General features: G+C 42.1%; 2 protein-coding genes across 2 annotated transcripts; one reads left to right on the forward strand and one right to left on the reverse strand.

Annotated features, from left to right (window-relative positions):
* Nucleotides 1–602: 602 nt before the first annotated feature.
* slc47a1 (solute carrier family 47 member 1) lies at nucleotides 603–9,731 on the reverse strand. Its single transcript, XM_030101379.1, has 18 exons — nucleotides 9,528–9,731; nucleotides 9,059–9,160; nucleotides 7,821–7,889; nucleotides 7,577–7,725; nucleotides 7,335–7,377; nucleotides 7,067–7,111; nucleotides 6,349–6,446; nucleotides 5,314–5,411; nucleotides 5,119–5,232; nucleotides 4,703–4,770; nucleotides 4,513–4,621; nucleotides 4,305–4,380; nucleotides 4,155–4,224; nucleotides 3,893–4,025; nucleotides 1,982–2,076; nucleotides 1,107–1,205; nucleotides 842–1,019; nucleotides 603–748 (listed from the first exon to the last, which is right to left on the reverse strand). Exons 1-18 carry the CDS (start codon nucleotides 9,729–9,731, stop codon nucleotides 603–605), a joined length of 1,896 nt encoding a protein of 631 aa, XP_029957239.1.
* Nucleotides 9,732–10,878: 1,147 nt separating this feature from the next.
* tmigd1 (transmembrane and immunoglobulin domain containing 1) lies at nucleotides 10,879–14,702 on the forward strand. The gene is made up of 6 exons (XM_030101380.1): nucleotides 10,879–10,899; nucleotides 12,586–12,592; nucleotides 12,721–13,008; nucleotides 13,475–13,750; nucleotides 13,875–13,978; nucleotides 14,685–14,702. Exons 1-6 carry the CDS (start codon nucleotides 10,879–10,881, stop codon nucleotides 14,700–14,702), a joined length of 714 nt encoding a protein of 237 aa, XP_029957240.1.
* Nucleotides 14,703–15,035: the final 333 nt, after the last annotated feature.

Here is a 15,035-nt window from a genome sequence, read left to right on the forward strand (position 1 = left end):
CTTATTTGTTTTGTCAAGACTGCTATAGAAAATGTAGCCATTCCAGCCGTGTGACTAATATCAGGGTTAGATGCCTCAGCGGTCATCTGTATTGATTACTGTGCAATCACAGCACATTGCATCGATACTAAATAACTAGTTTATTTAACAATCACTTCTGTCCTGACGAATAACGGGGCTTTGTGAAAATTTCACAGTGTAGCCACACAGGAATGACAAATCACCCGCTCACATGGGTTTCACTCAGCATTACATATATACATGAATATTTTACAGCAGATATTTACAAACTGAAGATAAAACAAGAAAATCATTTTGGATAAGAAACCAAAAAGTCTTTGACTCCGTGGTGTTTGGATCAGGTCAAAAACAGGTGGAAAAATAGCTTTTTTTTAATAGCTTTGCGTGTTTTTCATCAGCTGTGCGGCACTGAGGCGTTTTTTTTTTTTTTTTTTTTTTTTTTTTTTTTTGTCAACACAAGATAAAGCCACCAGATTCTGGTACCATGTAAAATCATATTTTTAGACACTGTGCTTCCACAAAGTCATAAATAATCTGTTTTGAGAGACTGTCCGCACCAATTTGATGTTCACATTCAGGGGTTACACGAGGCTTGAAACGGTTGAGGTCAGGTTGAACAGGGCGAACGTTGTGGGCGTTGAGTCATTCGCCCAGGTCAGGTTGAAAGTGGATCTGGAGTCTGGTGTTGAGTCATTCGCCCAGGTCAGGTTGAAAGTGGATCTGGGCTCTGGTGGCGGGAAAGCAACGTGACAAGCAACACCGACGGCCAGAACGAGAGATGAAATCAGAAGGGTGAGTCCCCGGCGCAAGATCAGCTGACTGACAGAGTGGGGCGCTTTGGGTTTCTTGTTTGGAGTCTTTGCGCTCTGCTCGGCATCCCCGTCTCTCGCCCCTCCTGCGTCAGCGCCGCCGGCTTCGGTCTCATAAACGGCTTTTAGCTCCTTAGCGACAGGACTGTAGCCGTCTGTCGTAGAAGCTCCCTCGCTGGACAGCTGAGCCTTCAGGGGGGAGTGATGTTGTCAGTGAACTTGTTAATTGATCTGCGAGGACACCCTGACTGAACTCCACTCCGTTTATCAACTTACTTTGTCTTCGTTGATGCTGGGCATCACAGCTTCATTCAGCAATAAACTGGTGGGGCGCGTCTGTGTGATCAGATTCTTCTTTCCGGCTCGCCGTTGGGCCTAGCAAAAATAGTGATTTGGGTTTCAATAGGCAAAATGAACAAAAAAAAAAAAAAAAAAATACTGTTAAAGCAGATCTTATTAACACCCAAGTGTCAGTACCAAGAGTCTCCTAGTATTGTCTTTGCTACACCTAAATCCAAACACTGGCCTTAAGCATCTTTACCGCCCCGTTAGGTTCCTGACAGCAAACAACAGCGAAAGCTCAGGCCCCGTCAGCAATGCCTCTAAAGGATTCTCAGGCCGCAACAACCATGATGCACATGGGCTGCTCCGCTGGTGCCTCAAACCCGTGGAGTCTTTGACATTTAGGATCCAGGAAGTCAGATCTCCCACGGAGGATGACTTAGCTGCAGTCTGGAACCTCTGCCTGGATCAAGTCGTTCATGCTCTGTCTCTCGGAACATGGTCAACAAGTGTTTCACAGTTTCTGGGCAAAATAATCCAATCATTTTCTCAGCACATCAGGTTGGGTAGGAGTTTGTCCCAGCAGCACCACACAGTGGTTTAGTGCGGTCATGTAAATGACTCTCAGAAGATGCAGCTGATTTCACCATGCTTTTTGTTCCCCCCCAAAAAATGCAAAGAGTTGGCCTATGGTTGATTTCTCTGGAGTCAGATTAGTTTGAAAAGTCTCAGTTGATCAGATTTTTAAATTGTGCTTAAAATACAATTTTTATTAAGACCATAATGTCTGTAATAAAAAATGACTTTTTTTTTAAGTCATCCTGCTTCAATGAAATACAAATTTCGAAAGAAAGAAGAGAAAATCTCACCTTCACTGTGACTTTTTTCCAGTTGAGTTTAAAGATCAGTCCAATGAAGAAACCCGTCTCAAAGAACACACACATGAAGATGCCCAACCACAGGCCTGTTTAGAGGAACGGAATGACACACACACACACACACACACACACACGCACACACACACACACACACACACACACACACACACACACATTACAGAAGAATGTCAACTGGATCTGCCTTGCATGGACTCATAACAGCAGTAGATTGAGGCAAACACGTGGTTGATTTGTTGATTGGTTCACTTCAGAACTGAACTCTCCGCAACTCTTTCCTAAATAAGCGAACTAATCTTAGACATATTGCACGTCTACAAATTGAAACCCAGACCAGCTGGTGTTAATGGTGGGGCTACGTTAGGGGCCCTTCGGTCACATTTGTTTCCATGAACAGATGGAATGCTTTGAGCAAATTTGTTCATTGGTCACTAAATGAAATATTGACATGCACAAGAACACAGACACTTCGCAAGGTCATAGGATTGAGTGTGTGTGTGTGTGTGTGTGTGTGTGTGTGTGTGTGCGCGTAAGCACTCATGTATGTTCATCAATACATTTGCACTTTGAGTTGACAGCAAAGAACTCTATGTTGGTGGGGGGTAAATGGCAGACTGCAGGGAGAGAAATGAAGTATTCGCTGGTGGTACAGCTGGACCTGTGTGTGTGTGTGTGTGTGTGTGTGTGTGTGTGTGTGTGTGTGTGTGTGTGTGTGTGTGTGTGTGTGTGTGTGTGGGCCTCACTAATGACCCTGGTCCTTAAAACTGAGTCAAGGTCCTTTTTGTCCAACATCTGCAGGAACATTTCAAAAATGCTGTTCACAACAGAATAAGGAAATACTTGATCTCTAACAATAAGTAACTGTAAAATGACTCATGGAGGCAGAAAACACATGTGACAAAGTGATGCAGTCACAGACGGAATCAAACCAGATTTTTCACACGGTGTAGAAGTAAATGTTCTTTTAAAATTACAATGAGTTATGAATTTCCTTTAAGATAAACCGATCAAACCTATGGGAAAATAACAAGACGGCTGCTTGATGTTGTCTTCTCTGAATCAATTTGAGAGTCTGAATCATACAGTAAACATATATCTGTTTACAGGTTTTGGATGGTACTATAACACAAACACAACACACACTGAGTTTACCAGACAACAGCAGCCTGCTCCTCATCGACACTTCGGGATTGGGTTTTGAACCGTCATCAACAGACTAGCTGCAACTTCATACCAGGAGTTCAACAGACTTACGGACAGTTCTCACAAACCGAATTGAACCATGTGTTGCAACTGCATGTTTTAGAGGTTTATGGGAGGTATTGTTCTGGCAGCTTGTACAACAACTGGGAGGCTTGATTTGAAACAAGCCATAATTATAAAGGAATGACATTGCACATTTATAATCTCTCTGAAAGCTGTTACACCATCTGTCTGTCCAGAACAGACATGACGTATGAAACACTCAAATATAAAGATATTCCCGACCATTGCGCAATAGGCCAGACTATGGTGTTGCACATAGGAATAGCAATTAGTGTCAAGAAAAAAAGAGAATTTCACAGTCACCAGTTTGCCTCAGATGTATGATTTTGGGTTGTTGGACGAAACTGAAGCATCCAGAGAATTTCTACTCTCGCAAAAGAAGATCAGGCAAACTCTGCACAAACCTAACCCAGATTTCAAACCAGATAAAAACTCACTGTGAGGCAAGAGCGCTAACCACTACGCCAAAACAGTCGCATGCCATCAACTTCACACAATCAAAAACGGAGGAGTGAGAATTTTCTTAAAATGTAAATTCACTGTAATAAGCCTTGCTTGTTTCAAAGCATTTTTCTCTTTTTTTGCATAAGCATGCTTAGAAAAAGATGAACAACTTACCGATAAGCCTGAGCTTGGCAGTAAACATCAGAGCCATGCCCACTGGCAGGCTAATGCAGTAGTAACACACCAGATTGGAAAAGGCAGCAATTTTCTGCATCCCGGCGCCTACAAGAATTCCTGAGGAAACACACTGAAAAGACACGGTGTGGAAAAAAAAGAAAAGACACTGATTTGACAAAACAAGCTTTGTGTGCGACTGAAGACAAGCAATCGGTGTAAAACAAGACACAAAAATGTGCTCTGCTGTGCAAGAACATACCAGAAGTGCATCAAAGAACTGTAGAAATAAGTAGACTTTGAGGTTTTCTGACACGATTCTCAGAATATTTCTGCAGACACAGAGCGTTACAGCGTCAGAATGAAGTTCTCATAGCATCGGAATGAAAACGTGTTGATCTGAAAATCTCACCCATCAGAAGTAAATATGAGGCCGAGAATGGACCGACTGCTGGCGATGACAATAGCCTGGATCACTGCAAGCAGTCCTACATGATATGAGACACAAAGAGTCCCGCATTATGTATCCCATTGATTCGTGACTCTTTAATGCACAGCGTTCATATTACGCGACACGTTTGCATTCACAAGTACAGTATTATGCACGTGTGTCCTCATACCTGCGAGAACCAGAGCCACTTTGCAGGTGATTTTGGCTCTGTTGGTGTTTCCGGCACCCAGAGCGTTTCCAACGCGCACGCAGGCAGCTGCTTGAATGCCTAAAGGAAACTGCAAGGCCCTCCAATCAGATTCACTTCACCCACAAAAAATGTATGTATTTGATGTGGTAAATGAAAGCTTTTTTGATACCATGTATCCTATGGATCCTATTTCCACCAGTATATGCTGGGCAGCGAGATCTTCAGCCCCAAGTATACCTGATTTGGGAAAGACTCGAGTTCAGAAACACTTACAATATAGAAATACTCAGAACCTGCACAAAGTAATCAGATGAAAAATGCAGAATGAGACAGAATTTATAAGATTATTTTGTAAACTTTTCTATTAATGATAAACTACTGGATTAAAAGTGTTCATATGCAAACACAAAATAACAACACTTCACTTGCTGGAAGACCTGTGTGTCGCAAACTGCAACAGGCCAAACACAGTGTAAGAATTAAAAGTTAACCAAATACAGTATATCAGTGTGGTTTTTATAGCTTTCAGAAAAACTGATTCCTTTTTTAAGTGATGAAATAAATGCTAATGTGCGCAACGCTCACCAGCAAGGAAACTTCCAATCTCCCAGATCCACCATTCAAACCAGACCATGAACAAACTGGGAACGGCCAGCTTCATGTAAGAGCCCCATTCCTGCAGACACTCGGTGGACCAGCCTGCACAAAGTTTAAACACGTCATGTCAGAGTCGACACGAGTGATTCGTTTTGATCTGCGTTTGATGTTTTCAGAGCTCACCGTCCCATGTCTGCTTATGGAGCTTCATACATCTGATGTAGATGAACAAGAGCAGGCAGATGGTGATCTGAGAAAGGCTGCTTGCGATTGCCGACCCACTGCAAACAGACATTTATTTCTTTGTTTACTAAAAAGACGCAGCGGCTGCCACCATTAACGATGATCTTGTGAGTGAAGACGAGGCACATGGGAGGTGTGGGTCAAGACATTCGGGGATGCTAAGTGGTTTCTGTGCCTACTTGCCATCTCTCGACAGTGGCCCGAGTAAATAGAGGAGGAGAGAAAGAGATAGCCTGAACCCAGAGGTCGGATTTGCTAAAACTGAGATTGAAATGTTTGTCCAGCTGGACAAAGATCAACTCCTGTCAGAGCTCTCTTTTTCTTTCTCTGCCCTGTGCTGCCGCCATCTGCTGAGTGAGGCTCAAAAACAATAAACACCACTGCACTCAAAGAACAAGTCATTCTTCCGAGGAGTGGTATCAACTCCTTGGCTCTTTCATCTAAAATCCTGGCCGTGCAGTATTCTCGCCCTCGCTTCTTTCTACATTACAGTCAGGTCCATATAAAAGAAAGAAAGTTAATCAGTTCACAGCTATTGACGCTTAACTCGTGTATTTTATCTGTCGTGCTTCTTAAAGGGTAAGATACCTTATCAAAGAATACAAAGTACAAAAAACATTAAACGGTGAGTGAACTCCCAGGTTCAGTTAGGGAGGCTGATACACTCTCTGTTTTTGAAAATGGGCTTTAAACCCTTCTTTTTAGTAAAGTTTACAGTTGGGGCTGGATCAGGACCTGCACTGAACTCTTCTCTCTATATCACTTGTCATGGTTACTAACCTTTCTCTCTCTCTCTCTCTCTCTCTCTCTCTCTCTCTCTCTCTCTCTCTCTCTCTCTCTCTCTCTCTCTCTCTCTCTCTCTCTCTCTCTCTCTCCCCCTTTCTCCATCTGCAGCAGTGCTGAGTTGAATTGGAGAATCTCCACTCCGACCAGTCGAGGGTCTGGGTCCCGTCCACCTGCTCCAACCACACTTACATGACACCCAGCTGGAAGTGGGTGATCAGGGCGTAGTTGACTCCCACGTTGATGATGTTTGCTGCTGCTGCTGTGTACATCTGAGGCAGGATGATCCCCTGACGAAAGAGACAGACACAGTTAGCAATCCAGTGATTAGAAGTAATATCTTACGTGACTTATTGTCACCCTTCATCAGGTTCTTCAGGTCTACAGGGTTGAAGCAATGTTATAAACTTTAGACATTGAGCTTATGTGGTCTCCATATCGCGTATATGATGTGCATGTTTTCATTTGGCACAATTTTTAAACAATTTGAGGATCAGGCCCTTTAGGAGGCTCGCGTGCAGCAGGATTCAAACCAGCTCACTTCCCTAACCTCTCTGCCACACTGCCCCCTGAAGTTAAGGCAAAAGGTGATGACATTACATCTCTTCAAGGTCTTCAAAATGCATCATATACACACTAAAACCAGCAAAGCTCTCCTTCCTGGCGGTGCAGGGGGTTAAATCCTGACGTTGGCTGTGGGGGTGCCCGGGTCAGAATCCTATTTGCAGCATGCAGAGAATGCAGAGTATGCAGAGAGAAAAAAATGGCTATTCTGCAATGCAAGTTAGGATTACTAGCTGTGGGAGCAGCTCTAAAATGTATAGCGGCCGAATTGGACCATCGTCATCATCATCATCATCATCATCATCACATCAGCAAAAGGGCACCACTGTCCTTTGCTCTAACTTACTTGGTTTTGCAGATAAGCAACCTGTAGCTGGTGCAGGAACATCGCCTGAAGAAAACAAGATATATATGAATGAATGTGCTTCTAATAATTTACTTATTTGCACAAAGATAACTTGGATATTTTAAGCAGCTTTTAGACATATGCAACTTCCCGTTCAACTTCTAAAGAATAGGTTGAGATCACATTTGTTTCGCATTCAAACTAAAACTTTCTTGCAGTCAAATTGTTATTTTAGACTCAAGACAGTTTTTGCATTTATCACACTCACCGGGACAGCTGGGAGAAATGTCATCACGTAAAGATGAGCAATTCTGAGGAGAAGTCAAAATGTATGTTAAATTAAAAAGAAAACACTCCAAGACCCACTTTGTGGTGTGATCGCAATAACTCAATTGTTTTATTCATGCTAAAAAAAGAATGATCAAAGCACACAGTGTAACAATAAAACCATGACATGTTAAGATAATAATATAACTGTGAATTCAAGACGACCAGTATTAGAGGATTTACCTTGCTACTTCATCGTTCTGGCCCATGAGGAGGAGCAGGTTTTGAGCGTTGATGAGAACGGCCCAGCAGGGCAGACACACCAGCAGGAGGATCAGGGAGCTCCTCTGCAGAATGACTCCGACACGTTTCAAGTTTTTACTGCCAAACGTCTGCAAGACAAACGGGCCATCGCAAACCAAAGCTGAGTCTTGGCACGTCTCGCTCGAAAACGAACAAAAGTGCAGGGCGAAGCCGGCGTGTCTACCTGGGAAATGAGTGTGTCGCAGGCCACGGCGAGGCCGTAGCCCGTCGCCGTTGTCGTCACATTGATCGTCTGAAAGGCAAAAGACAAAAGCTACAATTCAATTTCAAATAATTACCTTTCCAGTGTTTGTGTGTTGATATCTTAAAAATGTAAAACTTTCAACACTGTCAAGTTCACCTTGGCATCATTTTTAATTATTATCGTGATGCAAAGATCTCCTAATTCACCAGAAATGTTGGCATCATGTTTTTTAAAGAACTGAATATCAAAAAAATATTAGAGTCAAATATCAAAATCAATCAACGGTGACTTATGTCATGATAAATTCTTTTCTACCTCTCGGAAGTGTTCATGTATGCATTCATCATTTAGAGCATTATATTTAATCGTACTCCTTCTAATCAGAGTCCAGTTCATCATCACGCTAGTCCAGAATGCCACAATCAGACTGCTTTCAGAAAACAACAAAAACTCCCAAAATATTAAAGAGAAAAAAGGTCTGTGTTGGCTCATGTGTAGAAAGTTTAAGATGACACATGCTCAAGAAAATTTCAGCCAAGGCACAATAATCTTACGATCTTCAAAACCCTTTTTTTTGCCCGTCGGACGTCTTTCCCTCCTTGCGCCTTTTTTTGGCAATGTGTACAAAATAAATAAACTCTAAGTTAAACCCTTCAAATACTGTCAGCGAGGGATGACAATCTGAAGTGTGTTGTGTGTACTACCGATGGCAGAGGGAGGAGGAGGGAGTGGTGCGCATCATTTCATCACCCAACCAACACTTCTGATTGGAATACACTCAGACGTCCTGATAACGGTGATGAAACATGTCAAGTGATGGAGGCTGCAGTAGTTTGTGCCGCAACAGAGGTCAGAGAAACTTCTGAAGTGGACTGGAGTAAATTCTTGAAGAAGGGAGTATATACACTGTCTTAAGTTTATTGTATTCCGTTGTGCTCTGTTTAGAAATCAACATATTTAATATTAAGTCAAATTGCCAACGTTGCATAAAGGCTCACCGAGAGTAGCTGCTTTCAGCACCCAACTGTCATCAAAGCAGCGTCAGCTGGAGCAGCAGAGCAGTGAGCAGACAGCGTAGATTTATGCTAACTGTACTACTTTTAATGTTGATTGCACATGTGGGATTGTTGGGTTTTCCTCAGCGAACGCGCCGAAACGATCGTGTTGTGTTCGACACCACATAGATCAAACTGAACTGAATGCAGAATTCATCATACCGCCGAGGCCAGCGCATATCCCGCAAGCTCTTCATTTCCAATGTGGCCACAGAATATGGTTACAACAAATGGCAGGAGAAAGTTCAGGATCCGAGACAGCACCTGAACAAACAAAGACAAAAAAAAAAAAAAAAACCCACAGATGTATGAAGGTCCATCATTTATCACTAGAACCTGAAATCATCGCTGTCAGCTGCTTTCAGATTGCGTTGAAAAGCGGCGTTGTGAAATTACCCTGCACTACTCGAACATAAACACAGCCGTCACGGGACTGAACTGGAAGATATCCTGTGCAGCTCACAACTGCCACCTGATTGCATTGCATTGTTAAAGACCGAATCACCTGACATCTAGATTCATCAGGCATTCTTCAACAAGCAAATACAGCAACAACAAAAAATGGACTTCAGTAACTTTAATTTGGTGCAAAAGCACTACCCCACCAACAATTCACCTTTACCCTACTCACCAGTGGGCCCGTGAGTCGAAGGACATGGTAGAGTTCTTCCCTATAGGCCAGTGGGAGCCAGCGTCTCAGGCAAGCACACTGAGTGAGTTTGGAACTGGCAGCTCTGGCTTCCTCGTCTCCTGCAGCCCCGGCCGCCTTGGCAAGGGAACCGGGCTCCGCACCCTGCAGGGGCTGTGCAGGTTCCGGGAAACTCGGCTTCTCCATTCAAAGACAGGCGAATGAAGAGAGAAAGAGGAGGGAGGAAAAGCTACAGGACGACCGAGGGAGGGGAGAGCGGGCAAGGAGGGAGGGAGGGTGAGGAGGGAGTGGGGCGAGAGGGTAAAAGGGGCTGTAGATGATCGTTAAGAAGTACAGCACATGCTGGTCCTACAAGTTACTTGTCGTGTTGTGTTCGGAGGAAAGCAGAAATAAAAGCCACGGGAGGAAAAAAAAAAAAGGGTTTAAAACTACAAAAAGTCTGTTTGCATCCAAGGGTCAAAGCAGGACTGATAAGTGTTTCCTGATGTAGTCCGAGGTGATCCAGTACATCTGAGTTTTTCTACTGCGAATACACTGATTTAGTCGGTTTATATGGGTCAGTACTTATTTCAATGCTGCTGCGTGGTCCTGAAGGGCTCAGTAATAATCTGATGAGGAATGCCTGTTTACGCAGTGTTCACAGTGAGCTCTGATGGCTTGAAGTCTTCGTTTTTAACTTCTCGTGTTGCTTCATATGGATATTCATTCATCCTGTCTGCCTCCAGGCGTACTTTAACCCTTGCTTTTTATCTCTGGAATTGCCCTCATATAGTTGTCACATAAACAAACATCCAGTACTCTGACCTCTGAGCAAGGTCAAGGGCTTAAATACTGGCCAGAGCCTTTCTGTGTGTGGAGTTTGCATGTTCTTCCCACGTATGCCTGAGTTTCCACCCACAGTCTATAAACATGCACGTAAAGTTAATTGGTGAAGCTAAATTGTCCCTGCAGCTGTGAGTGTGTGTGTGTGAGTGTGTGTGTGTGGTTGTCTGTCTCTGTGCTTGTCCTGTGATGGACCGATGCCCTGTCCAGAGTGTATGTTTCCCTCACACAGTTAGGTTGTTTAAATATTTATTTCTTTTAAAGTTTACAACAAAAAGAAAACAGAAAGAAAAACGTGAACATGCACTATGATCCTCTGTCATTTTTTAAGGCACTAAACCGATTGACTTGAGTTTTACAGAGCGTTTATGAAATAACAATTGCATCCAGGCTTGTTAGTTGCGCAACCGAACAGGAACAGCACCTGCCTGTGAAAGCGCTGCATGCCTCCTGCAACAATTGCAGCTCACCTTTGAACTATCAGTGAAAACCCTGCGCATGCTTTCTCGGAATGCCGCAGACCGAACATCACGTACTGAGTGAAAGACTCCGTGGTTATTGAAGATTTCAGGTTGAATCAAATGGGGAATAAATCCTCTTGTCATATACACACATTTTCTAGGAATAATTGCATATTTTTTTTTATTTTTTCTTTTTGTTTTGAGAGATCTTAATGTGAATGCTGGTTGACACAAGACAGACCAAAAACACTCTCTATTTTAAAATTCACAAGAACATAACATGCCAGGGTGATTCAATAAACCTAAGAAAGGGAGGTTTTTTTTGTTTGTTTGTTTTCATGATTTGCATTTTTTTTTTCTTAAAAAATTTCAGATTTTTTTTTAGATCTGTGCTTCTCTCTAGTGTTTAAGAAAGGAACTTCAGCTGGAAATGTTGAAATGTCCACTCAAGTTCAACAAAGGATCCCCTTCAGACCTGTGTGCCCCACTTCCACACTCATGTTTGTTTGTGTTGTTAAGAAAGAATTGATCCTTTTGTCAGCCTCAAGCCAACAGCATACTTTTGGATCGACATCATTTACACCATAATTTGTGTGCAAACCGTAAAATTGTTTATTCACTTATCCATTAAACTCTACAGTATGATTATAAAATGGGGGCTATAAAGACAAGTTTTACCTTTACATCCACACCCATAAGTTTTAGTACCATTACAATGACTACAACCAATAAAAAAAGTCCTTGTGTGTGCACATTATAAGTGCACATAAAATGGAGGGAAACAGAGGACGCCATAACAGAAGTGGGATGGTGCGATGGGTGTCGACGGGAGTAGATAAATGAAATATGAGAATGGCATTTGGTAACAAGCGCAATAAAGCATCCTGTGAAGTGTATAAGAGCAACTGAAGCTCCTGACAATCCCCCACATCCTCACGTTCACACACAGGGAACGACGTACTTAAAACACACCGGAAAACGAGAGAAGCAAACAACCTCAGGTAAGCAAGTTTTTCTCTATAAATGTAAAATATTTGTAGAAAAAGACACAAATTTACGCGGCACTATAATGTTAGGTCCTTTTTTGTGACTTTTGAAACTATAGTTTTGACAAAATGAGACCATTTGCCACAAGTTGTTTTTTTTTCTTGAGAGATTCATTCTGTTAATGAAATCTCCAAGTTAGTCTTCGTAAATGTTCACTTCAGTTCATGAGGTAATCTTGTAATACCTGTAAGACTCCCACTAGGATATTTACTATATTTTGCAACTTTTGCAAACTTCCAGTGTATGATCTTTCATTTTTGACAATTTATCTCCAAAGCAGCAAAATTAGGAGCATTAACATGTTAACATTATAATATGTTCATTGATTTGGTGGTAAAGCACACGTGGATGGGTGTGCGCTTCTTTTGTTTTGAATGGAAATTAAACTGAGGTGAAAGTTGTATACGGGGCTTTGGTGGCTGGAGTCGATGAAGTGCTACAGAGAACTTATAATACGACACGACTGAAAACATCAACAAAAAATAAGTGCTGCGTAAAACCTTATTCCTTTGAAGCTTTTGCTTCACGGCTCCCCCTGATGAAATCTGCTTTCATTGTTGCAAATTCAGTTGAAAAACCAGTTTCATATTAACATGGTGTGAGTATTTTGTTTGGTTGATGTTTAACTTGTTCAAATTCCAGAGTCGTCTAAAATGAAGGTGATGTGGCGAATCGCTCTTCTCTGTTTACTCTTCTATTGTGCTTCCCAGACTTTAGGTGAGTCCAAACAAAAACATTTTATCTAACATTTCATTTTCAAATGAACTAATCCACACTTCGTGTAGTCTGTTGTTGCTGCTCCATGCCATTCATTCATTAGGATTTCGACTTTTTCCTGTCTTCAGGCATCAAAATCACACCTTTACCAGAGAGTAACGTTGACGGCATCATCAACATTAATGAGGAGGCCGAAGTGTCTCTGGTCTGCGAGCACCAGACCACCTCCGAGACTGAAGACGACGAGCTCGTGTGGCTCAGGAATGGAATGACCGTTCAGCTCAAAGAAGAAAACAGGAATGGAAGGAGCGTCGTGTGCATCTCTCCTGCCATTAGAGCAGACAATGAGGCCACATTCGAGTGTCACCTTCGCAAAAATCGGACACTGGCGGACTCTGTCACCCTGCACGTCAAATGTGAGTCTCTCTAAAGACTGACTTTCACACATCCAGCCGTCGTGGAAGCAGATCATCATCTGACAGGTCAATCATGCTGATGGTACAAATGGTACAAATGGTACAAATTAACAGACAACTGAAAATAAGTTTACAATTTCTTGCTTACAGTTGTTAATTTCTTAACCTCATTTTCAGCAGTTTGCATTTTTAGTTAATCATCTTCTTATATTATTGGAAACTTTCTTTTATTAACATTCTTTTCTAGAACCGGCCGGTTAAAAATATGTTCTGAATTGTTTTTTTTATGAGTTTAAATATAGTAATTTGTACACAACTTACCAGAATTTGTTATTGGCATTCTTTTGTCTGAAGTGGTGTGGACTAAGCATTCGCAGTTTGGATGTAGTTATATTGCTCAATTTAACTGTGACAACCAGGAAAACATGAGTTTACTTAAGAAACTATTTACTCTGCTGTTTTCCAGATGAACCGAAGCTCTCGGGCTCAGAGGACGTCTCAGTCGAGGAGAAAGAAACACTGGTTCTGCGGTGTGACATTCAGGCCAATCCACCGGTGTTATCCGTGGTGTGGACACTCAACGACACCAGAGTGGAACTGACGGCCGGCGGCTTCACTGTGTCCACGGACAGCTTCACCAGCCAGTTAAGAGTTAGCGATGTGAAGGAAAGCATGCACCGGGGAACGTACAAATGCACGGCAGATGGAAAACACAGCAAGACATTCCATGTCACAGTGACAGGTCGGTTTTCATAGTCTTCCTCACGTGTGTCGTTTGATGTTTCATAGCTTGCGTGTTGTGTCCGTGTGAAGGATGATCTGGTCAGGTACGTGTGGTGAGTTAATCATCTTCTACTGATCTGCAGAGAGCACGATGAAGTTCCCGCTGTACCCCATCATAGCAGCTGCGGTGGTGGTGTTCCTCACTCTGCTTCTTGCCTTTGTTTCAAGATTGAAAAAAATCATAGCGGTAAACACACATACAAAAAAAACAACAACAAAAAAAAAAACAATATTAACCATCTACGAGCCAGCAGTCCTGTTAATTCTTTACTTCTCTCTTGGCAGTGCTTCAAGTAAAATGGTCCCACACCGACTGCGGTTCTCTCCTTCGCCAAATGAGACATGCCATGAAGACATCCTTTCTTTCTTTGGTGTTCAAGAGACCATTTATTGTTCTTGGTTTTTAATTTACTGTTTTCTTTGACATGTTTTTAAGAGACCATCTGAAGGTCGATGTCATTCTCGATTAAACCTGAAGCTGGACCGTGCTGTTAACCCTGGCTGATAGATGACTCTGTCTCTTTTTGGGACAGATCACTGGGTTGTTGTTCTTCTCCCTGACTTCAGACTTGCTGCTAAGACTTGTTTCATTGGATGTGTATTCAATACACAGACATGAGATTAGGATCAGACTTATCATCGAGTTCTCTGCTCAACAATCTGTTGTTGTTCATATTTGTATATTTATTTCATCATTATTAATGGTCTGTATTTCTATGAAATCATACAAGTCAACGTTGAGTTTCCAACTTTCCATGGCATGATGCACTCTGACTATTATAATGGAAAACTTGGGCTTTTTAACTTTTTTTTTTTCTTTTTCTGTCAATGCCTATTCATTAAAATAATCCAGACCTAAACGTGTTCACTGTGTTGTGGCACTGCTCTTCAAGGAGAAGAGAGGTCATTGACCGGAAGCAACAAACCATTTTTTGCTATCTTGTTAATGATCTTAGACTTTCCATCAATAAAAAGACTCAAACATTTCAACACTGTGACTCCATGACAAACAGAATAGGCGAGTATCTACAATAAACACTCATAAAAACGGCTGGCTCAGAAACATTGTCTTGGTTTCCAGTTGTCACATTTGCACTGACCTTTAACTCCTGACTCAACGATTCGCTGCAGGCTTGTTAAAAAGATGTTATACATTTACCCTTGGTAACAAAAAGGACACAAACTCTGTGGTTGTTAAGTTCAAGGACTAAGTCTTTGAGTTCCTGCCAACGAAAAAAAAAACA

The sequence above is a fragment of the Salarias fasciatus genome, chromosome 10, assembly GCF_902148845.1.
Source record: "Salarias fasciatus chromosome 10, fSalaFa1.1, whole genome shotgun sequence".
NCBI lineage: Eukaryota > Metazoa > Chordata > Actinopteri > Blenniiformes > Blenniidae > Salarias > Salarias fasciatus.

Excerpts from the sequence above, each read along its gene's own strand:
- slc47a1 (XM_030101379.1), bottom strand. The coding sequence starts at position 9,731 with ATGGAGAAGCCGAGTTTCCCGGAACCTGCACAGCCCCTGCAGGGTGCG. Across the intron at positions 7,726-7,820 it reads GCGACACACTCATTTCCCAG|ACGTTTGGCAGTAAAAACTT; the intron begins GTAGACACGCCG and ends TTTGTCTTGCAG. Across the intron at positions 5,412-6,348 it reads CACTTCCAGCTGGGTGTCAT|TGGGTCGGCAATCGCAAGCA; the intron begins GTAAGTGTGGTT and ends GTCTGTTTGCAG.
- tmigd1 (XM_030101380.1), top strand. The coding sequence starts at position 10,879 with ATGCCGCAGACCGAACATCAC. Across the intron at positions 13,009-13,474 it reads TGTCACCCTGCACGTCAAAT|ATGAACCGAAGCTCTCGGGC; the intron begins GTGAGTCTCTCT and ends GCTGTTTTCCAG. Across the intron at positions 13,751-13,874 it reads ATTCCATGTCACAGTGACAG|AGAGCACGATGAAGTTCCCG; the intron begins GTCGGTTTTCAT and ends ACTGATCTGCAG.